Below are 22,556 nucleotides of genomic sequence, written 5' to 3'. Positions count from 1 at the left end.
GGTGACCAAACACCTTGAACTGCCATGGGACGGTCAGATGACAAAGCAAGATGTGCTGGGTTGTGAAAAAGATGGAGACTCTACCATCTTTCTTTAGGGGGAGAGGACAAGGCTGGAGAATTGGAGCTGAGAGTCAATTTTATAGATGTTATGTTTGAACCATGGAAGTAACTGAGGGGGCCAGAGACAACTTCTGCCCTGGTTCTGGGCTTGGCTGTTACCTTCATAGCCAGAGTGCACTCTCTCTGCCAGCAGAAGGCAGCAAAGCTGACTCTCAGCACCTTGCTGGTCCTGCACCTTGACCAGGTAGGGCGTCATGCGGAATGGGTGGTAGCGAATCTCATTCTCATGGTTTTTCCCAACGCTGTAAGAAGAAACAACACTGAAGGTTTGGCATTGTAACATAAGGAGTAGTCCTTTATCTGCTAGTTTGTCAGTTGTCTGTTATGTCCTCACACTGGGAACTAGGCCATGCCAGAGGTAACAGGCATCTTTGCCCTGCCTGAGGAGCTGCTACCCAGCTCGCTTCAGTTCTTTCCTTCAGCCCATCACATTAAGGATAAATCAAAGAGCCAAAACCCTGGGAGGTCGCTCCAGCCATGCTCTAGAGCCATTTGCATTTTTTTTTTTTTTTTGAGTCAAAGTCTCATTCTGTCATCCAGGCTGGAGTGCAGTGGCATACTCACAGTCACTGCAGCCTCAACCTGCTGGGCTCAGGCGATCCTTCCACCTCAGCCTTCCAAGTAGCTGGAACTATGGGCACACACTACCACGTTCAGCTAATTTTGTGATTTCTTGAAGAGATGAAGTCTCGCCAAATTGCCTAGACTGGTCTCAAACCCATGGGCTTAAGCAATCTTCTCACCTCAGCCTCCCAAAGTGCTGGGATTGTAGGCGTGAGCCCTGCACCCAGTCCATTTGCATTCTAAACAGGGAAAAGCAGGAGGGAAGAGAAGTTGCTCCCGCAGGGGTGTAGGGCGGGGAGCAGATCCTAGGCCCCGACTCCCAAGGGTACCAAGGTCTCATCTGGGACACTTAATCACCCCGTTTCGTGCCAAGAGTGTTGTGAAAGCTGTGGGATTCTCCCCCAAAATGTACACACAAACCAAAAGATGCATGTGCTTTTGGGGTCCTTATAGACCCTGGCGTATGCCCCTTCTTGGGTAACAGACAGCAAGTGCAGGGTCCTCTGGTTGACATTTTCTCCAAGGAGCTGATTTAGTCACTCCACTGTTGGCCATACTCTCTTAACACCCTGTCCACTTATGTTATCAAAATGTGACTTATGAATATGTGTTTTCATGTAGACTTCAGGGACTTATATGTCCACATAGGCACAGCCTCTGCCCCAAAGAACAGGAATAGGTATAGCTTGTACCACCTAGCCTTGCACAGCGTGAGAAACTTTGGGGAGCACACACACACCTTCTAGATCCTGTACTAGGTGCTGGAGCGAAGCGTTTGTACCATTTCCTAACTTTAAAAAGATGAAACTGGGCTTACCTGACACGGCAAAAGAAAGATTTTTCCTCCATGCATTCTTGAGTAAAACAATCTAAAAGAAAAAGTCCAAAGTCATGTATCCAATTAAACAATTAAATACAGTCTTTACTTCTCACAGATAAAGACAAGCAATGAAATAAATAGCCCAGGTGTAAAAGTGCAAATCTGCCCAAGCACAAAGGAGTCCTTCAGGTGAGAAGCCTTTCACTACATTTCTGACTAAAATTGAATATATTTCATGAGTGTGGTGCATACCAGATTATGCAGCACTAACATTTTACAGTCAGGAGCTTTACACTTTCCAAATGGTTCATACTGCTACAAACACACCAACAAATTAACAATTCACCTCTGGAAGACATACTCACTGATGTGCAGAATATTTTACATATAAAGCCCTAAACATTTTGAGTTACAAGTTTTGGGGATAGTAAGTTTTAACACAAACAACTCAGGGCATTTCAAAGCTTACATCAATACTTTGGTAAAAGATTAACTTACTGTAACATTTAAAACATCTAGTAGAAATGTGACAGCAGGCAACCTCGTCAGAAGTGAGGGAACAGATGTTTCCATAATAGTTTAAAGGAATTTAAAAAAAAAACTTAGACCTCAATGAAAGCATAATCAAGTTTAATCAAAAATGAAGAAAGTAGAGACAATGACCAGTTATAGAAAATGATATAAATTATTAATACCAGCAGCCGGGCTTGGTGGCTCAATCTATAATCCCAGCACTTTGGGAGGCCGAGGCTAGTGGATTGCCTAAACTCGTGGGTTTGAGACCAGCCTGGGCAACTTGGCGAGATCTCATCTCTACAATAAATAAAAAATTAGCCAGGCGTGGGAGCGCACACCAATAGTTCCAGTTACTTGGAAGGCTGAGGCGGAAAGGATCGCCAGAGCCCAGCAGGTCGACGCTGGGGTGGCCGTGAGTCTGCCACTGCACTCTAGCCTGGGAGACAGAGTGAGACTCCAACTCAAAAAAAATATTAACACTAGCTTGGAAAGGCCTCTGAGAATTCATCTGGTCTTTTTTTATTCAGACAAAAACTTGGTAGGCACTATTTCAGGTAGATAACACCAGCCTGCTCATGCTGTAAATCCATACATAGAGCAAATACCCTTCATGCAGCAGGCCGGTTCTGACCTAACTTGTACTGCAACTTTTTTTTTTTTGAGTTGAAGTCTCATTCTGTCACCCAAGTTGGAGTTCAGTGGCACTTTCACAGCCACTGAAGCCTCAACCTGCTGGACTCAGGCGATCCTTCCACCTCAATCTTCCAAGTAACTGGAACTACAGGCATGCACCACCACGCCTGGCTAATTTTTTCTGTATTGTAGAGACAAGTTCTCACCAAGTTGCCCAAGCTGGTCTCAAGCCCCTGGGCTCAGGCAATCCTCTCGCCTCAGCCTCCCAAAATGCTGGGATTACAGGCATGAGTCACCATGCCCAGAAGTACTGCAAACTTTTAAAAAATGTATGTATGCATATGTGTGTGTGTGTGTATTTTTAAAAATCACTCTGTTGCCCAGGTTGGAGTGCAGTGGTATGCTCATGGCTACCACAGCCTTGACCTGCTGGGCTCAGGTGATTCTTCAGCCTCAGTCTTCCAAGTAGCTGGAACTACAGGTGTGCTCTACCACACCCAGCTAATTATTGATTGATTGATTGATTGTAGAGACAAGGTCTTACCAAATTGCCCAGGCTAGTTTCAAAGTCCTGAGCTCAGGCAATCCTCATGCCTTCAACTTTCAAAGTGCTGGGATTACAGGAGTAAGCCACCATGCCCAGCCGCACTGCAAACTTTAAAGGTCTGACTAGATAGTCTTTGGGAACTTTGGGAGGAAGTAGGCTGCCCTGCATCTGAAACCAAGAGCCAGTGCCTCCTTTTTTTGAGGCAATTCTGAAACAAACTGTGGGCACACCTCAAGCTGCCTGCTGTCAAGGGTACAGCTGTCGAGTTGCAAGGTGACATTATGGCATATTCTTTCCTGGCCCCCACTGTTGACTGAATGGGACCTGGAAGGAGGTGGGGCACTTCCAGATCTAGGGTGGTGAGGAGCCTTTGATGTGAGCAGAGATCTCTGACATGACCATCTGGTCCACCTGACCTGCCAGCCAAGGGAAAAATGGCAGACAGTTCTGGATGATGTAGCCAGGGTGGGCACACGGTCAAGATTCTGAGCAAGGTTAAGTTTGTCTTGGGTGACTCCAGCTGTTGCCTTTTAATCTCTCCTGGATCCTCTGTAACTTCTGCTCTTCAGTTCAACATCAGCTCTAGGCACTCAGAGCCCCATGACAGGCTACATGATTGTTTGGTGCTTCAAAGGGGGACTTTTGTTGGCTTTCCTGGTCAGTGAATGTGGGGAGAGGGGTGCGGGGTGTGGGAGGGGAAGGACCTGAGGAGGTCAGGTCTTGCCTCTTTCATCTGGTCCACCAGTCTCCCCTGATGTACCTCCTTAGGGGCAAAATCTGCACTGGTCGTGGTGGTGGCTATGATGATAGCCTCAAAGCACTGCCAGCCTCAAAGTCTTCCCAGCCAAGTTGGAGAAGTAGGACAAGGATGTGTGAGGGTTAAGTGCAAGAGCCCTGGAGCCAGAAGAGCAAGAAAGGTGCTGACGAATGGGGCGGTTCCAGAGGGTCAAGATGGAGTCTAGTCCTGACTCCGAACTACCACCTTTACTTGAATGGGCAAGGAGAGGAGCTGGGGAAACAGGAGCGCTCATGCACAGCAGGAGTCACAGCAGGTACAGACAAAGGCCCAGAGGCAGGCATGCCCAAAGCTGGCTCCAGGGACTGGGAGGACACAAATCTAGTTGCTGGGAGCAAGGAGGGACCCGTCAGTGTAAGAAGCCTGGACACGATAGAACAGGCCGTGCTGGCAGGCCAGGAGACCTGGGGAAGCTGTTACCCACTGAGTGGATGGACAGAGCCTGCAGTACCTAGGAGGCTGGCAGTCTGTGCCCAGGGACCTTGTGCTCTGCATTCCCAAAGCTGACCCTAGTCAAGGCGAAGAGGCTTTGGCACATATCACATCGCTCACCACAACTGCCAAGGTTGGGCAATACCTGCCCACAGGAAGCCAGATACCCTAGCCTTCCCACATTCTACAGTCACATCAAAATTCCAACTTTTCAGGACAACTTCATTTCTAAAATGTCTAACATTTCTTGAAATTTTCTTAAGTGGTTTTCTCTCTCTGAAATGTATGAAAAGGCATTTTATTTTTCTCTAAATTTATTCTGAAGAGACGAACTGCTTATTTTTCACCTTTGACAGAGTGAGTAGCTGATGGTGCCCGCAGATGGGGTCCATGGACAGAGGTGAGGTGGGCAGTTAGCACCTTATCTGGGATGGGTCCTCATCTGGTCCCTCACCCCTACCAAAAGCCACCCCAACACCAAACCAGAGAAGGCCAAGGTGCCAGTATAAGAACCTTACCTACTCCACTGCACACACTCCATGAGGGAAGCTTGTAAGGAGTGGTGAAACCATGGAACACGCTAACATCATGAGGCGCCAGGAACTCCACAAACTTGGCATCACTAAAGTCATCCCTCTTACAGTGAAATATGGAGGCAACTTGGTCAGAGATGTACAGGATCTTCCCAGTCACCAGGGACACGGCTACAGCAAACATCTCCTGGAAAGGAAAAATATGGCTCTGGTGATAATGATAATGGTCACATGGGACTGGACAGTGGATCAGACTGGGGCAGGCAGGCTGGAGGGAGCTAGCCATCATGAGGGTTCAGGCTAGGGGTGTCTCTGGGTCCCTCACCCAGTCCCGACCAGAAGAATTCTACTTTCCCTGTTACATATATTGGGGTCCAACATGATATTATTTGAAACAACACACCAGGGTTCTGTGCCGGAAGCAACTACAACTAAATTTACTCCCTGGCAGGTGCCATTCACTCCGCTGTCTTGGACATGGATTCCCAGTGTCCAGGTGAGGGTGATTGGGAGGTTGGGAGAAACCCTCTGCTCCTGGCCTGCCACAGCAACCTCTGCTAGCCCTGTTCTCTCACAGGGTTCTGGAGGCTGCCAAGGGAGCAAGAGGTCTCGGGCTGGGCCCCTCCAGCCCACCATGGGCTCTCTCCTTGCCAGCTAACCTTCTGGGCTCAGAACTAAGGAATCCCTGGGGATTAAGCTGGAGGAAGAAGATGGGAAGGATTAGGGAGCCCAGTTCTCAGGGTAGCACATGTTAGGCCTCCATCGGCCCTCACATCTGTTCTCACTGACTCAGGGCAGTGTGTGAGGGGCCCATGTCCCCTCCAAGGGGTCCCACCTTTATGTGGTACTTAAAAATGTATGGGCTTTGGAGCCTCAAATGGTCCTCTTCATGACCACGAAGCCCTGAACAAGTGAACTGACTGTCATCAAGTCTGTCTCCTCATCCTGAGGACATGAAAATCTGGACCTCCCAGCTTGGTCATGTTAAGCTTGCTCTTGTCCCCATGAGCTATGGAACAGAGCTGGCCAGGGAGGAGGAGGAAGGTCTCACAGAAAAGAGGCAGAAATAGAACATGACTGCTACTTCCAGAATCACCGATTTTACACTGTTTTTAGTTTTGTTTTTTTTTTTAAGGTGTGAACTCATCTCCTAAAACTCCAAAGGCTCCCACTGTAAAGCCGGTGGTTGCAGTGGCTCAGTTAGCATGCCTGAATAAAGAACTTCTGCTATTTAAAAAGAAACTTCCTGGGGAGGAGGCTTACCACATTTTTCACAATGTACTCAGAGGTAATGCTTTCAATCTCCTCCACTGTGTAGGAGGGTACATCCACTCCGCAGGGGTGGCTCTCACTGGACATTAGCAGTTGGTAATACTCTTCATTAGCTGCAGAGAAATGATGCTTATGCTCATGTGTGTGACTGAAAACTGTTATTAACTCTTACAAGCTGGGGCCTCTACTTTACTCAAGTGAAAAGTGGGATACAGACATGATCTTCCCAGAATATAGAACACACAGAAATGTGAAGGTAAAACAATGCACAATCAGAAATCTGGATTTCTCCCCCCCTGAAACATCAGAAGGCCTCTGATTACAGAATTTTTTTTAAAAGAGGTAATACAGTATTTTCAAAAAGAGTTCTACCTAACTCTCACTTTCTCCAGAAGGGTCTTTAATCATGGTGCAACATTCATGTTTCTATACAGGACTGTGTGTGGCAGTTCCTACATCCAACTCCCTGAGTGACCATGTCAGGCACTCTCACCTGGGTAGAATCGACTGCTTAAAAAATAGCAGGCATGGCCAGGCATGTTGGCTCATGCCTGTAATCCCAGAACTTTGGAAGGCCAAGGTGAGAGAATTGCTTGAGCCCAGGAGTTTGAGACCAGCCTGGGCAACACAGCGAGACCTTGTCTCTACAAAAAATACAAAAATTAGCTGGGCATGGTGGTATGAACCTATAGTTCCAGCTACTTGGGAGACTGAGGCAGGAGGATTTCCTGAACCCTGGAGGTTGAAGCTGCAGTGAGCCATGATCACACCACTGCACTCCAGTCTGGGTGACAAAGTGAAACCCTGACTTAAAAAAAAAAGTGGGCACAAGAAATGGCATTTGAAAATAATTGTTCAGAATAGAATCTGAAGAGGAGGGCCACTTGATCTGAGTTTTCACATCATTCTGGGCTTATCTGGCAAGACTTTGGGGTGACAAAACCTGTCTGTGGATCTTGGTGCTTACCAGTTACAGCAGCCATCACTCCAGAGGGAACCAAATGAGCTATCCCAAGGCTGCCACCTGCCATCAGAGCCCATCAGGCCCTCAGACGGATAGAACACGGGTTTGTGTTTGGAGTTTGACCCAGGATCCCTTCAAGCCAGTGCTTCCTACAATGTGGTGGGGAGACCTTTGAATCCCCAGCTGGGTCTTACCTGCTTTCGATTTTGCCACCTTCAGGAATTTCAGAAATGAGTAGATTGTTGCATATGCTCTCAAGTAAAGATATAAACTACTGGAAAGTGGAGAAAAATGTCTCCACTTGGCAGACCTTCCAGGTTCTGAAGCTGCTGCAGATGCCAAGAATGAAGCACCCTAACCTGACACAATTACTTAAGAACAGAGCAGCCCAACTGGTTAGAATGAACTTTCTCCTCCTGCTCCTCCTTCTGGAAAAGGGGATCTTCCCAGGTACGTAGCCCCAGAGCCATGCACTCCACAGGAGGTGCACATCCAGGGGCACCAGATTCCCATGCTGTACCTTTAGGTATGACTAGCACTGACCAGCAGCCTCTGACCTTGATGATGTGAATATTCTGGGACCTTGCAGTTCTTGTTCCTAAATTCCTACACTGTTTCTTTGAAGAGGTCTACACATATGTTCTCACACAAAAGACTCAGTCTTACTCATCACTGACCAGTTCTAAAAGCTCTTTCATATCCTGTTATCTAATAATACAGTCCAAACATACACACAAATGGAAGTAGGATCTGGCCTTTGGAGGCCCCATTACTACATGTGGGTGACAGAAAGTAGCGTTCTGCCCTGCCTCCTTCCTTCCTAGTTGAAATGACCACCAGGACAGAAATTCACACGTTTCTAGATGAATAAGAAAAGAACTGCCTGAGGTCTTGAATCAAGAGGCTCTAAAGTGATGATCCTTTCAGGATAAGATCTGGCAATGCCTTCCCTCTTATATCTCTTCACATTATATCTTAAAGGTAGGGCAAGTCCTCAGCTAAATGCTAATGTTTAATTCCATTCTGAGCTGCTCATGGCATCAGGCTCCTGCCATGGGTTATGAGCAGTGAGTGATGACCTTCCTGGACTCAGAGTCATTGTCCCAAACACAAACTCTCCTGCCAGAACCTGGATGTTGGACTCTCCTGAACATGACCTGACCCCAGCCCAGAGCACAAATGTTTGTGTTTCTTTTTTCTCCTTTAAAAGTCATGTGCAATGGAAAACTTACAATGAGTTCAGGTTTCATGAGATTTTTATCATTTTCTTCTGCTATTTCAGGAATGAGTTTTAGAAATTCAAGCTGTCATTTGAGGGGATTTAAAACGTCTTTCTATGGGTTTATAGCAGATGTGTGAGGCAGACGTACCTTTCACTTGCTTCACACTCCTCAGAGCGTACTTCAAGGTTGCCAGTGTGCTGGCCTTGCCCCTGGCCTTCTTGTCTGCAGGAAGGTGAACTTTCAGCTCCTTCAGTGTCTTTACCAGTTCTTTGTGGGTATCTGCTTTGGCAGACTGGTCGCTACTGTGAGATTCAAGAAAGTGACCAAATGTTAGCTACCTAGGTATCTTCTGAACAAATGTGCCTCTGGTTTCTCAACCTCAGCACTAGTGACGTTTTGGTCTAAGTAGGTCTTTGTGGGGCTCTGCAGGATGTTTAGCAGCATCCCTGGCCTCACCCACTATGGTCCAGTAGTACCCTTACCAGTTATGATAACCAAAATGTCTGCAGGTATTGTCAAATGTCTCTTGTGGGAAGATAAACTGTTCCCAGTTAAGAATCACTGCTTTAACCTAAGTGAATGCTGGAGAAGCCCCTACAATTAGGTTCTTCTTCCCCAAGGATTACAGCTGCAATTTGCTCAGGAAGGGCTGCTGGTCCACCCACAGTGTGGCAGAGCAAACTCCCCCACTGAGCTGTGCCCTCCTTCCCTGCCCCAGGTACAAAAGGGCAGAGTGAGCCAGGGTCAGTGGCTCAGCCTATAATCCTGCGCTTTGGGAGGCTGAGGTGAGTGGACTGCCTGAGCCCGTGGGTTCAAGACCCGCCTGGGCAACTTGGTGAGATCTCATCTCTACAATAAATCAAAAAATTAGCTGGGCGTGGTAGCGTGCGCCTGTAGTTCCAGCTACTTGGATGGCTGAGGCAGAAGGATCGCCGGAGCCCAGCAGGTCGAGGCTGCAGTGGCCGGGAGCGGCCACTGCACTCCAATCTGGGTGACAGAGTGAGACTCCAACTCAAAAAAAAAAAAAAAAAGAAAGAAAAGGGCAGAGTGATGGGATTATGGAGGAAAGGAAAGTAACTTCCTGAACGTTAATGTGAGCTGTGGGTGCAGAGTAGAGGAGAGGGGATTCTGGAGAAGGGTCTTCAAATGTAAGCAGGATACAGAAATGAAGGAAAACAGAACAGCGGGACACTGATGAATGGAAATGGGTCTGTTGAGAGAAGAAATACAGAAGGTAGATTTCTGAATATGCTCTCTGAGGTTTTGGAGGCGATTTCTCGGGCAATGGTAATGTGCCCACATGGCCAGGACTAGGAGCTGGATTTTATTCCTGAGGTGATACAAGGATAACTGTATTACAGACATCTAAAAAGGGTAAGGAATTTTCCAGATGAACATGCCCAAGACTCAGGAAGGGTTTTCTAGAGTGGAGCTGGGAGGGGCTATGGTTGCTGGAGCAATATCCAGGAGGCTCTGCACAGCCCACAGGGACCAGTTGATGTCTGAAAGGCCAGGATGCGGCAGGGGTTCACACTGATGTGACTGTGCAGACTAATGGGTTTTAGCAGAGCTTAAAAAAAATCATCACTCCCCCCAAAAAAACTAACCTCCAATAACAAGTCTTTCAATTTCTCTAAAGACTCCAAGTAAGGGAGCTCCAGTTGGCCTTAACTGCAGCCACTAGTAGAAGGGTTGTGTTCCTTCTTTGCCATCATCAGGCTAAAGGCATTTGGACTATCAGAACAATAAATAAAAGCAACATGTAGATAACTGTACATTCTATCCACTTCTTTCCCCCCATCCTACCAGAAATAACAGGCTAGATAACACTATAGTAAAACAAGTTTAAAAAATACAAGGACAGTATAAAATTGGAATGTAAGACCTTCAGCTATCAGAAAAACTAAGTATTGGGAGATGTAAACACAAGACAAAAGGAGCCAGTTCATTTTCTATAAACTACTTAGTGTCAGTGTAAGCAGTTGTTGCCTGGGCTACCTGACACTGCTGCCTCCCAGCAGCTCCATATATTACAAGGTCTCCACCTGCTGGCAATCAGATATGCAAAACCGATGGGGCACCATCATAAGGAAGGACAGACCCTGGTAAATTTTAACAGTCAAATCACAATAGAAAGGAACCACACTGAAAAAACAAACAGCCTGTAAGTTGTACTCACCTCTGGTGGGCATCTGGCGCCTCCACCAGCATCCTCTGCTCCTTCCTGCTGTCATCATAGTCACTGCTCTGAGAGTCCCGCCCCATGGAGCAGTTTTCATTGGTCTCATGTCCACTCAAGCCGCTGCTCATGTCTACGTCTTCCTGGAGTGGGAGCTGGCTGGGCATGGGCTCCATGAGCTCCTTGGCAAGGTCACTGGGACTGGGGGGAAATTCCACGTATCCATTCATGTCAGGCTCCGGAATGAAGCTGGCAAACCAGAGGAATGTTGTCAAGCATTAATAAGAGCAGGCACAGGTGACCAGTGGAGCCATCAAGTAGAGCAGCTGTTTGAACCTTTCTACACATTTTACCAAGCAAAACTGCAGTAGTTGGGATCAATCATGTGTATATTACTTCATTGTGTCACTCATTTGTTCTTATTTACTGAGCTCCTACCAGCCATGGGTTAGGAAAACAGTTGACATTGACAGCCCTGACATGAATTGCTGGTGGCCTTATCAAAAGACAGACAAGAGCATCAATAATCACTGCCCAGCATGCGGGAGCTTTGAGAAGGATTTAGGGTCCCACCAAATTGATGGCAGGGACTGAGAATCTGCATTTTATAAAATTTCTCTGGGTGACGTGGGAGAGCAATGGGGTTAAGAAATCTTGGACATCACAGCATGGCAAAAGTTACAGGAGAAGCTGAGGACAGCAGGAGACTTCGGGAAAGATGAGGCTTGTTGGGTGAAGAGGGTAGAGAGGCCCAGCAGGTGTGGAGTCCTCACAGCAGTTCAGGGGTCCCAGGCACTGCAGGTGTGTGCAAGTAGGAGTGGGGAGGGGCTGGTACTAGGTGGCCCCATCTTTACCTGGGGAATGGTTAGGAGTCCCTGAAGCACTCTGAGCATCATCAGACTCTTGGAACTTATTTTATACTTGAACAGGCCCCCCACTGCTGAGCTAGACAGAAACTTTACCTTGGTGCTTTGAGGGAAGGTCGGGCGGAGGGGAGGGGAGGTGTGCTGAAATTAGAGACAGACCAGCAATAAGGCTTCTGAAATAATCTTGGAAGACAAACAAGGGTGTGAGCAGAGGCAGTGAGTAGGGAGGGGTGGGACTGATTAGCAGGTGGGAGGCCTTGAACCAAGGATGGGGAAATGGTTAGATGCCACTGGTGAAGAAAGGGGGATACAGGATGGTGTTTCCAGAAGAGTCCTAGCAGGAAGCAGATGCCCACTCAAGCTGAGCACTGAGGAGTGTTTGGTGAAGGCCCTGCTTGACAGGGTATGGCCGTGTTTAAACTAACCAAAGCTGTGAAGCATTGGGGTGGAGGGAGAAGCTGTTATCACCCCTGGAGGAGCAAGAGGAAAGAACAGTGAAGGAACCCAGACAACCTGCTGACTCCACAACTTGCCAAACCCAACAGAAAGCCAGAGGGTAAAGGAAACTACTGACTCGGGCTTGGTGACTAGGCAGCAGTGGTCCCTTCACCAAAGGGAAATGTCCCTCACAGCTTCCATGTGGTCAAGGAAACAGAGCAGACATCTGCAGAGAGCAGCTAGGAGAGGCTGAGCAAGGATCTGGGTTGATGTTGGCAACTACAGACATTATGCTAAGCACCCAACACACAGTCTTCACTGAAATCCTAAATCACTGTCTACATGGTGTGCAGGACACCATTCTATAGATGAGTCAACAGGGGTAAGTAAATTGCCCCAGGCCACATAGCAGCAGGTGACAACCCTGGGTTCCAGGACTGCTGGCATCTGAAGATGGGACTCCCTATCATTCCAAACCCAGGATCACTCAGGTGGGGACTTCTTGCCACCTGTCCTGTGATCAGAGCCCTCACTGTGCCCCGACTCATAGCCTTGCTGCTTCTGTATGGCATCCTCTTGGCTCTTCCAAGGGCAGAACAAGAGGAAGGGCTTCTGGATTCCATACCCCAAATCTCTGTGAAAAATCAAGGTCCCATCTAGCTCTGGGAAAACATCCCTTCCCACCAAAACTCACATGAAATGACCAAGGATTATAAAATTAAGGGAAGGGGGATCATTTTCAGCAGCCCTGGAATTCCAAAGGGTCCCAATTGTTTGCCACAAAGGGAAAGTGCTTCCAGCTAGTTGTAGTTCAGATGGAAGGAGAACAGAGTGCATATTAGAATCTGACACCTCCTTAGGAAGCAGACCAGTGTTGCAGAACCTGCCACTCTTGGCTGCAGAAGGAGACAGCTGGAGCCAAGGGTGAGACCGGAAAGACAGGGAGTTCTACCACAGGGAAGACACTTGATAAGGAAGTTGTGGGGGAAGGATGGAAACTGGAGCAGAAAACCTGTGGGAAGGAGGCTCTCCAGACTTGCTTCCCCCATCAAACACCCTGAGGTTCCCTCCTCAATGGGGCAATTCCAAAAACGGGTCTAAAAACCACACAGGCAATACTATGAGGGCTACACAAGCAGGGAACTAGATTCTGACAACTGGTCCCCAGCAACCGGATCGTTGAGCTCCATCAAGATCCTTCAGCTGTTCCCTCTCTAGGTCTAGCCCACGATGGCATGACCACTCCACCGCATCCAGGGGAAAGGTGGTCCCTGGAAAACAGCAGGACTGACTAGACCTTGTGTTGTTAAACTAATACATAGAAAACAGTCAACATGGGGCTTTGGAAAAGATGTGCAACAGACAAACGAATACAACTCTTGTGGGCACACAGGAAACAAGCAAATTTAGGGCATCTACTTTTCATCGTAAATTAAGATTCAAGAGATGATGGATTCAATGAAACAAATAATGAAGGATGAGATAAAGCCATAGACTGAGATGAAAATGCCACATTAGAACAGAAAATTAGAAGGGATAAAGTCAATAATGAAGACAATGGCTTCACTGACAGGAAGAAACTTGTAAAATGTGAAGAGAAAGGACCAATAAAAGAAGAGAGATGGAAGAAAGCTGAGCTTTTACCTAGGATAATAGCTCTTTCCAAAAAAGATACCAAAACAATGAAGAATAAACCATAAAGAACAACATATGTGAAGAAAACCATCATGAGGTGAAGACAGATTTGAATCTGTCAGTTGAACACAAGAGTCTAATACCTAACTACATCCTAAAAAAAGTTGTATTTTCAAGTATAAAAAATCCTACCAGCATCCAAAAAGGAAAAACAAACAGGTTATTTCAAAAGGATGAAAATCATAGTCTTGGACATCTCTTCTGCAATATTAAATTTCCAGAAGGTAATGTCTATACACAACTTTGAGAGGAAAAGGTTATGGTCAAAGGGAGGGAATCTCAGTGAGAGGATTCTTTCATTACTTGGGAATCTCAATGCTTATTATGGGCTACACAGGTGGCTGTATCAATATTCCAAATTACATAAAACTCAAAATGGCCTAGGCACAATGGCTCAAGTCTGTAATCCCAGCACTTTGGGAGGCCGAAGTGAGAGGATTGCCTGAGCCCAGGGGTTCAAGACTAGCCTAGGCAACTTGGCGAGATCTCATCTCTACAATAAATCAAAAAAATTAGCCGGGCATGGTAGCTATTTGGAAGGCTGAGGCGAAAGGATTGTCTGAGCCCAGCAGGTCAAGGCTGCAGTGGCTGTGAGTGCGCCACTGCACTCCAGCCTGGGCAACAGGATGAGACACCAACTAAAAAAAAAAAAAAGAAAACTTAAAATGCCAGTGTTATTCCAATCAATGTTAGGAATAAAATAGGCAAGTCTGTTACTCTGTTTCTTTTCTTCTTCTTCTTTTTTTTTTTTTTAACATTTTATGAAAGTTCTATCGAACTCTATGAAAGATGAATGGTAATAACTTCTGGGATGAAAGAAACTAAGCAAAAAGACTGTGAACATACCATTCCCCCAAAAGAGAAATATCAAAAGATGCTCCACTTCATTAGCATTAGGAAAATACAATGGATAAGGCTGTTTTGCCCATCCAGTTACCAAAAATTAATAGAACTGATTGCATCCAGCGAATGTAGGGCAGAGGAGAGTGGCTCTTGTGTATGGTAGTATAATAAAGTCTTTCTAGAGGAAAATTTGCATGCCCAGCAACATTTATCATCTGCACATTCTTCTCACTTCAAGGAATTCATTGCACAGAAATGTTTATATATGTGCACTGAGATGTGTCAGCATGGTGTATGGAATAATAAAAACCTGGAAAGAGGACAGGCGTGATGGCTCTTGCCTGCAATCTCAGCACTTTGGGAGGCTGAAGGTGGAGGATCACTTGAGGCCAAGAGTTTGAGACCACCTTGGGCAACATAGCGAGATTGTGCTTACAAAAGACCAAAAAATTACCCAAGCACACACCTATAGTCCCAGCTACTTGGGAGGCTGAGTCCAGGAGTTTGAGACAGCAGTGAGCTACAATCCAGCCACTGCACCTCAGCCTGGGTGACAGAGACCTTGTCACTTAAAAACACACATACACACAGACACACACACAAAAAACCTGGAAAGAACCATCAGGGAGACTAATTGCATCCTATCCAGAGCACCCAATTCACATGACCACCCAGGCCAGGCACCAGCCTCAAAATCCTGATTGGGTTTCTGCCTCCACCTGGCCTGTTGTGGTCACCACAGCAGCAGGAGAGATCCTGGCGAAAGGAAGTTTAGCTTATGCCAGGCCTGTGCTCAGTTCCTCACTCAGAGCACAGCCCTAGTCGGCCTGAGGGGCTGCAGGCTCTGCAAGGTCCAGCCCCAGAGACCTCCTGGGCATGCCCTGTTTTCTGTCCCCCTCGGTCTTAGCCCTGTGTGCTCAGGGACTTTGCACTTGGGCTCCTCCATGCTCACAGCTACATGAGCAGCCCTGTCTCTCCACTGGCTGCTTCTCCTCCCTGTTCTGCTGGCTTTCCTCCCCAGCACTGACTTGCTGGGCTACTCACTACCTGCCTCCTCTCCTGGACATAAGCTCCAAGAGGGCAGAGGTTTTGAGTTGGCCACTGCTGGATCCCCATAGGGCCTGGCACACACTGGTGAAGGTACAAAACCTAGAACATCTACACTATGGAACACAATGCACCCACTAAAAGAGGGAGACCAGACACACTGATGTGGGGAGATTCTTGGACACAGATGAACAAGTCACAGAACAATAACAAAACAAAAAGGACAGGTGGCACTCGCACAGGGCTCTCATGTGCCAGCAGTTTCCCGCTAATTAACTTGCTCTTACTTGTACAGCACTGAGGGCTAGCATTAGGGCAGACAACAGAACAAACAGACATCTTTCCTGCCTTCAAGGAGCTTACCTTTTAGGGGAAATACAGACAATAAACAAGGAATTATATTCCCCAGTACATTTGTGATAAGTGTTAAGGAGAAGCCGAACAGGGACTAGAAAGTGCAAGTGGCGGGGCTGGGGAAAGTTTTAGGGAGGGTGGCCAGAGAAGGCCCTATGTATAGGTGGCATTTGACAAAGGCCTTGCACCTGAGCCTTCGTGTGTGCTGCCTCAGAGTCCTTAACTTCACTCTCTCCCAGGAATGCAGTCACTCCTGGCTTCATACCTGAGGCTGCCATCAGGAGTCTCTGGCTCTACCCACCTCATGTAGACTTGGATAACATGCCACATCATGGCAAGGGCCCCTGCTTCCCCAGCTGCTGCCAAAGGGCCTGGTGAGGCAACTGGTCCCCTGGAATAAACTTTGACCATGGGGGACAGGACATAGGAAGGAGCTGGCAGAAAATCCCCTCTCCATCTCTCCCGCAAATGGACTGAAACTTTTTTCTTTCTGTCCTTCCTTTCTGATGAGGTCCCAAGGGACTGAACAACCAGCGGGGTGTCTTTGTGAGGGAGAGGGCATGATCTCAGCAGGTATCCTGTGTGTGCTTTCCAGACTTTTCCTCCTCACTTCCCTTTTTCTTTCCTCTTGCTACAGTAGGATTACATCTCCCAGTATAGCACTTACCCCAGACTCTGCTCTCAAGAGAACTTGAACTCAGACCGAAGAGAACTGAAAAGTGGGAGAGTGGGTTACAGGAGGAAGGACATTCTAGACAAGGGGACAGCAAGTGCATAGCTTCTGAGGCAGACGAGTAAGACCTGTCTGAGGAAGATGGACAAGGCTGGAGCAGAGTAGGCAAGGGAAGGAAGGTGATGTGACGTCAGATCAGTAGCCGGGTCAGATCATAGGGTGCCTCGCAGGGCAAGAGTAGAAGTGCTGGAGAGTTCTGTGCAACAAGATCTGACTTACATTTTAGTGGGACTGCAGGTTTGGGGCAAGGTGGAAGCAAGAAGACCTCTTAGGAGCTCCTGCTGCTACCGCTCAGTAAAGCTGCTAAGGGGCTGCCCAGGGTGCCAAAGGTATTCTTTCACTCCTGACCCCTCAACATCCTGAACATTACCCATCTCATCCCCATAGCCCACCCCAGACAAGCAGTCAGTCCCCTCTGCTGTGAGTGAGTTATTAAGGTAATCAGAGGCAGTAGCAGAGTGGTTACATGAACAAGCCCTGGATGGCTGGGGTTTTAGGTGGGTTCCACCACTTCTTAATTGTGTGATCTTGGAAAACTTCCTTTACTTCTTGTGCCTTGTGCCCTCATTTATAAGATAGGGATAACAATAGTTCCTGTCTCCTATTGGTTGCTGGAAATATTAAGTGACACAACACATGCAAAGTATCTGGAATATAGTATTAGCTTTTATTATCACTGCTAATCACTACAGGAACAGAGTGTAACAAAGTAATTTAAAAAGAGAGAGATTTCATTGTCATGGGAATTGTCTCCAGCTTATATTTAAAGGGCTCAGAGTTCTGCGCCACCCCAGCCCAGGCAGTCCTCAGAGGGGGAAGGCCAAATACTAGAACAAGTCACTGCGCTGCATGTGCCCTGGGTCCTAGCCCTGGGGGCCTGTCTGAATAGGATTCACTGGTACCTGAGATTGCTGTAGGTGGAAGATAAGTGTTTTTGTAAAGAAGGTTAGGCAAGCTTGGCAAAAATGTGAAAAAACAAACGAAGCCAAATCATCAGAAACTTCATCATTCCGGAAAATGCATCTCACAGTCCCAGTGGCTCTAATGGATCAGCCTCATTTGCCAAGTTGGCAAAACTGATGTGCTGGTCAAAGTAGACTTTGCTTCCTGCCTTCCACAAATGTGTGCCCAGCACTGGCTCATGCCAGAGCCCTGGGAAGCTCCTGGGAAACCTGTCTCTACTCCATAGGGGGTAGGGAGGACTGTGTGCCTATGTTCCCAGGGAAGCAGGGCCCCAGAGAGGAAAGGACAGCCTGGCTGAAAACAGGTGCTGGGTGTGAGCCTGCCCTCGAGGTACCCTTGCTGCTCCCTGCCATCCCCTTTGCATGTCTGCCCACTGGTTCTGCCCCCAGAGAACAGTCAGACTGAAGAAAAAGAGTTACATATGAACTCTGACTGGGATACTTGGTCACATCTTTGGCAGGGAAGGCTGCCTCAACCAGACAGAGGACCGTTCAGAGAGTGCAGTCTGCGATGAGATCACAGAGTCAGGGATTAGGAAGGGGAAGAAAAGTGTGGGGGTATGGAAGAAGAAGGGCCAGGAGCTGGAATGCTTGAAACTGACTGATGGGGTCACACGGGTTCATTACACAATCTTCTCTACTTTCAAAGATATTTATACTTTCCATAATAGTTCAAAAAAATTAGAAACAGGGACATAGCCTGGGCTTCAGTTCTAGTCTCCACTGCTACTGTCAGGACTGGAAACGTCTTATTGCACTCAACCCCCAAGCCTAAGGTGAATTTACATTCTTTGTAATCAGCATATGCTCCAATCACATTAGAGATCATTTTTGAAATGGAAGTATAGATACATGCAGAAAAGTCTCACATCATAAGGTCACAGCTTGATGTGTGTCCACAAACTGAGCACGCCCATGAGACCAGCACCCAGATTTGGAGGTAGAAAACTACCAGCCTCTGAGAGGTTCCTGGTGGCCCTCCCAGCCACCACCCACACACCGAGGGTCTCCATTAGCCTGGCTTCTCACAGCCTGGTTGACTCTGCCTGTTTTTGAACTTTACATAACAGAGTTTACACACCCTGTACTGTCTCTGCAAGCCTGGCAGTATTTTACAACCCCAAATATTATAACATGCTTTCTACTTCCTGGTAGGAGCCAACTCCCTAAGGCCAGCTTGCCGTAATCCCGAGAAAATGTTTGTCTGCTAAATAAACAGCCACGCTCTCCATGGTAACCATTGGGTAACTGAGGAAAATGTGACCACAGTCGTCCAAATATGGAGGGAAAGGAGGTACAGGGGGGAGGGTCATAGTCTTGGCCTCACTAGGACGCCTTCAAATGCTCTCAACTCAGCCTTTTAAATCCTTACATTTGTAGAAGTACAACATTCTAAAACAATAAAAAATACAAATGTGTCAGTCTGATTTCAGTGTGGAAGGACTGAGCTGCTCTGAATTCTAGGAAGCCGAGGAATTTGCTCCTCATGTACCTGAACTGTTCTTATTTTACCTGGTTTCTCAGAGAGCAGATTCAGATTTCTCTATGTCACCTACAGGAAGAGCACAGTGAACTCAAGGCCCACAAGGGCGCAGCACTGCAGCCCACTCTGTCTTGGGAACTGTCAGCCTCTAAAAACCAAGTGGCCTTGACCCTGGTCACCAGTCATTGCCATTCATTTATTACTTTTAATTTGCTATAGACTTGAAAATACAGTAACACAAATGTATTATAAATGTGATTACTATGAGCATAAAGAATTGAAAGGAGGGACTAGTCCCCAGAGGAGAGCATGCCAGCGTAGGGGAAAGGCCCACTAAAGGCCCGGGCTGTCTATACTTTCTGGTTTTCCCTTGATTCCGCAGGTGGGTCAGCTTTTCACAAGGGTGGGGGCGCCAGAGTGTCTGCAAAGCTTCAGAGTTATATGTTTCTAGTTAATTCTGCCAAAAACAGGAGTTTTCAAAAGGTAAAAGCAACATGCAGAGCACCAGTCTTTCTTTTGACTAAATGCTGAGTGGTCCTGCCAGTCATTCAATGACCTTACAGAGTCTGTGGTTTGCTGAGCCCTGGTGAAGTTACATCATCATTTAAAAACAGAGGCATGCCTACCAGTATTTTTCAGAAAGTTCAGTGTACATGAGAAGCAGTGTAGAGGAACCTTTGCTATTTCCTTCTTAGCACTGCAGACATGCCTCACGGGATAACATTGTGACCTGAAGGCAAGAGCATGTCAGAAACCTCTCATCTCCTGCACAGAGATGCCTGGAACAGTCATCTGTAGGGTAACAGGAACTCCAAAACCTGGGATTTAAAGCAGATCTCGGAGACTGCCTAATCTGAGCCTGTCCATACAGACGAAAAAACTAAGGCCCCAGAGCAGGAGCTCAGTCACCCAGACTTAAGTGCCAGCTGGCTGGTGCAGGGCTCCCCCTTCCTGCCTGGCACTCCAGTCTCCACAAAAGCCAGGGCTGCGTTAGTTCTGTACCAGTGAATCACACTGAGATGACAGTGACAGATAACTGTGAACACCCACGGTACCATTCTAGCATTGGCATATCACGTAGCTTCCACTTAAAAAAAAAGTTCCTTTCTTCATTACACTCATATGCGTTACAAAAAGCAACTAGGCTTGTAGTTAAAAATTCAATTTCCAATGAAAGCCTTCAGGTAGAGTCTTATTCCCTTCTCAGCCACATCTAGCCGGGACCAGAGACCCCAGGTGGGGACAGGCAGTGGACATTTCTCCTTTGATACCAAGAAGGCCCATGTCCCTGCTGTGCCATATGCAGGAGGTAAGAGATGTGTACACGGAGGGGCTTTTGCCATGGTGCTGGGGTTCTTAGCATCTGGGGGACCTGAGGCTCCTCCTCCCTAATTCCAGCCCACTTTGGATTCAGCATCCAATTTCAAGCCTCATTTAACCTCTGAAGCTCATCTTGACCCAAGGTGATATAAAGACCCTGCAAAATCCTAAGCCTGGCCCTGCCATCTGGGCCTCCATTTCCTTACCTGTCAGCCAAGGAGGTACCTCCTGGAGCCACCATCCACCCCCTGGTTCGTGTCCAGGACTTGGTAGGAGGGCACACCCCAAAAGGATGGTGCCACTGCCCTACTACAAAGTAGACACCCCCTCTTCCACCCACTCCCCCACTCTATCCATCCTGGGAAGAGGGACTAAGTACAGGGTGGTCCAGGGTGGGCAATGGGGGTGAGCATCAAGTGGTATCCCTGCCCTCAGGGTTCCCAGGCCTGGATTGGCACAGGGACTTTCTTGTTTCTCTGCTCACCCATTCCAGGGGACCCACTGGTGTCCAGGAAAGCTTCCAGGCCAGTCCCCATCAATGGCCCTTCCCCAGGCCCGAGGCCTGGCCCTCTGACTTCAAAGCAGGAAGCCATCTCCCTATGGGGCCTTCCATGTCCAGTTGCACTGAACCTTCGTTTCCGTGGCCTTCCCCATGAGGGAAAGGGGAGAGAGGGTTTACAAAAGAAAATCGTCTGGAGGACGATAGTCCGCTGTGGTAGTCGCTCAGTAGCTCTGTGGCCTTACTCAAGTCGCCTAACTTCTCTGGACCTCAATTTCTTGACCTGCAAAATGGGAATACTAGTACCCACCTCGCAGAGTTCCAACGCGGTTTAAATGAGTGAAGACACCGCGCGCAACGCACAGTCAGCGGTCAGTGCGCGTTAATGTCATCGCTTACTTGAGTAAGATTGAGGATCTCCTGCACCTCCCCCCCCCCAGGCCGTTTTCAAGCCAAGGACTCAAATGGCCCAGAAAATTCTCGGTTGCGTCTCTACGGCTGGAGAACCGGGGCGCCGGGACCCCAGACTCGTTCGAGGCCTGCCGGCAGGCGGCGGTTACGTAAGCTGGAGCCGGACGGTCGGCTGTTCGCGCACCCGCTCGGCGCGCCGCGCCACTCACCGCCCAGCAGCGTCGTCGTCTGTCCGTCCGTCAATCCCTCCGTCGGCCGGTCGTTCCGTTTCCCCAGCCCGTGCCGGTCGCCACTGCCACTGCCCAGAGCAGCGCTCGGCCGGGTAACACCGCCGCCTCCGCCGCCGCGGCCGACTCGCCACTGTCACATAGTGGAAAACGTGACCGCGCGCGCCGCGCCCACCCCCGGCGCCTGCCATTGGCCGCGGCACCACCTTATCTGCATACCGAAGGGGCCGGGCCTGCAAGTGTCGCGTGCCCATTGGTGGCGGCGCCCGTCGCTCTTTTTACATAAGACGCACATGGAACTCCATGTTCACTGCATCTGTTCCTCAATGAAGAAGCGGAGCGTTTGTGCCCCCCCCGTCCTCCCGAGTGGTCTCATCCACTTCCGGCGTCGGCGCCTTCCATTCAAGACAGCTCGGGCCCGCGGGCTCGAGGAGCGCAGAGTGGCGCATACCACTGCGGGAGCGGGGGAGCTGGACGCGGGCTCCCTCACACCTCTGGCCCGCCTGGAAGACCGAGAGCCACAGAAGCCCAGGCTCTGGGAGGCTTTCACCCTTGGCGACCGTCTGCAGGCACCGGTCGCGAGAAATTCCCTGCGGACATCCTTCATTCACTCATTCACACTCATTCGCCTATTCACATTCGTTCATCGCTAAGCGCTGGAGCTGTCAAGAGGGAGACAGGACCTCCCCGCAGGAGCTCCTGAAGCCTCCGAAGTGCCTTTGGCTGACACTTGTCCCGTCAGCTTCCAGATGACCTTCCTTATCTTTGAGACTACGTGTTGCAATTTTTGTTTCAAGAAATAGAGTCATTGTTACTATGGGGAGGTAGGAAAGAAATAGAGGATGCTATTCCTGCCCACAAGCGCATCATTAGGGAGAAAGGAATCTTATTCAAATATTAAATTGGGTGGTGTGGATTATAAAATAAGCCAGAGCCAGAGCTATCTTGGTCGGCTCCATGAAGAAGCAGCACTTGGTAGGAGGAGATAGGCATTTGGAAAAGGAGGAGGTCTTCCGAAGGCGCAAGCCACAGAGACATATGGTTGGGGGAGTGGGGAGAAAGTCCCGGGAGACAGCG

At 48.3% G+C, this 22,556-nt stretch overlaps 1 protein-coding gene across 1 annotated transcript in view; it reads right to left on the bottom strand.

The window, feature by feature from the left end:
- Positions 1-21,572, bottom strand: part of PER2 (period circadian clock 2) — a 44,011-nt gene extending 22,439 nt beyond the window's left edge. Inside the window, exons 1-8 of the mRNA XM_021712172.1 lie at positions 21,462-21,572; positions 10,602-10,850; positions 10,097-10,156; positions 8,570-8,727; positions 6,227-6,348; positions 4,949-5,150; positions 1,504-1,555; positions 222-364 (exon numbers count right to left, since the gene is read on the bottom strand). Of these exons, the coding sequence (XP_021567847.1) occupies positions 222-364; positions 1,504-1,555; positions 4,949-5,150; positions 6,227-6,348; positions 8,570-8,727; positions 10,097-10,156; positions 10,602-10,831 (967 nt within the window). The 5' untranslated portion in view covers positions 10,832-10,850; positions 21,462-21,572. The remainder of the gene's footprint in view (positions 1-221; positions 365-1,503; positions 1,556-4,948; positions 5,151-6,226; positions 6,349-8,569; positions 8,728-10,096; positions 10,157-10,601; positions 10,851-21,461) is intronic.
- Positions 21,573-22,556: the final 984 nt, after the last annotated feature.

The sequence above is a fragment of the Carlito syrichta genome, unplaced genomic scaffold (assembly GCF_000164805.1).
Source record: "Carlito syrichta isolate Samal-C Ts95f unplaced genomic scaffold, Tarsius_syrichta-2.0.1 Scaffold303113, whole genome shotgun sequence".
In the NCBI taxonomy this organism is placed as follows: Eukaryota; Metazoa; Chordata; class Mammalia; order Primates; family Tarsiidae; genus Carlito; species Carlito syrichta.
Note: the sequence above shows the minus strand (reverse complement) of the source record. Positions and strands in the feature narration are given on the sequence as shown.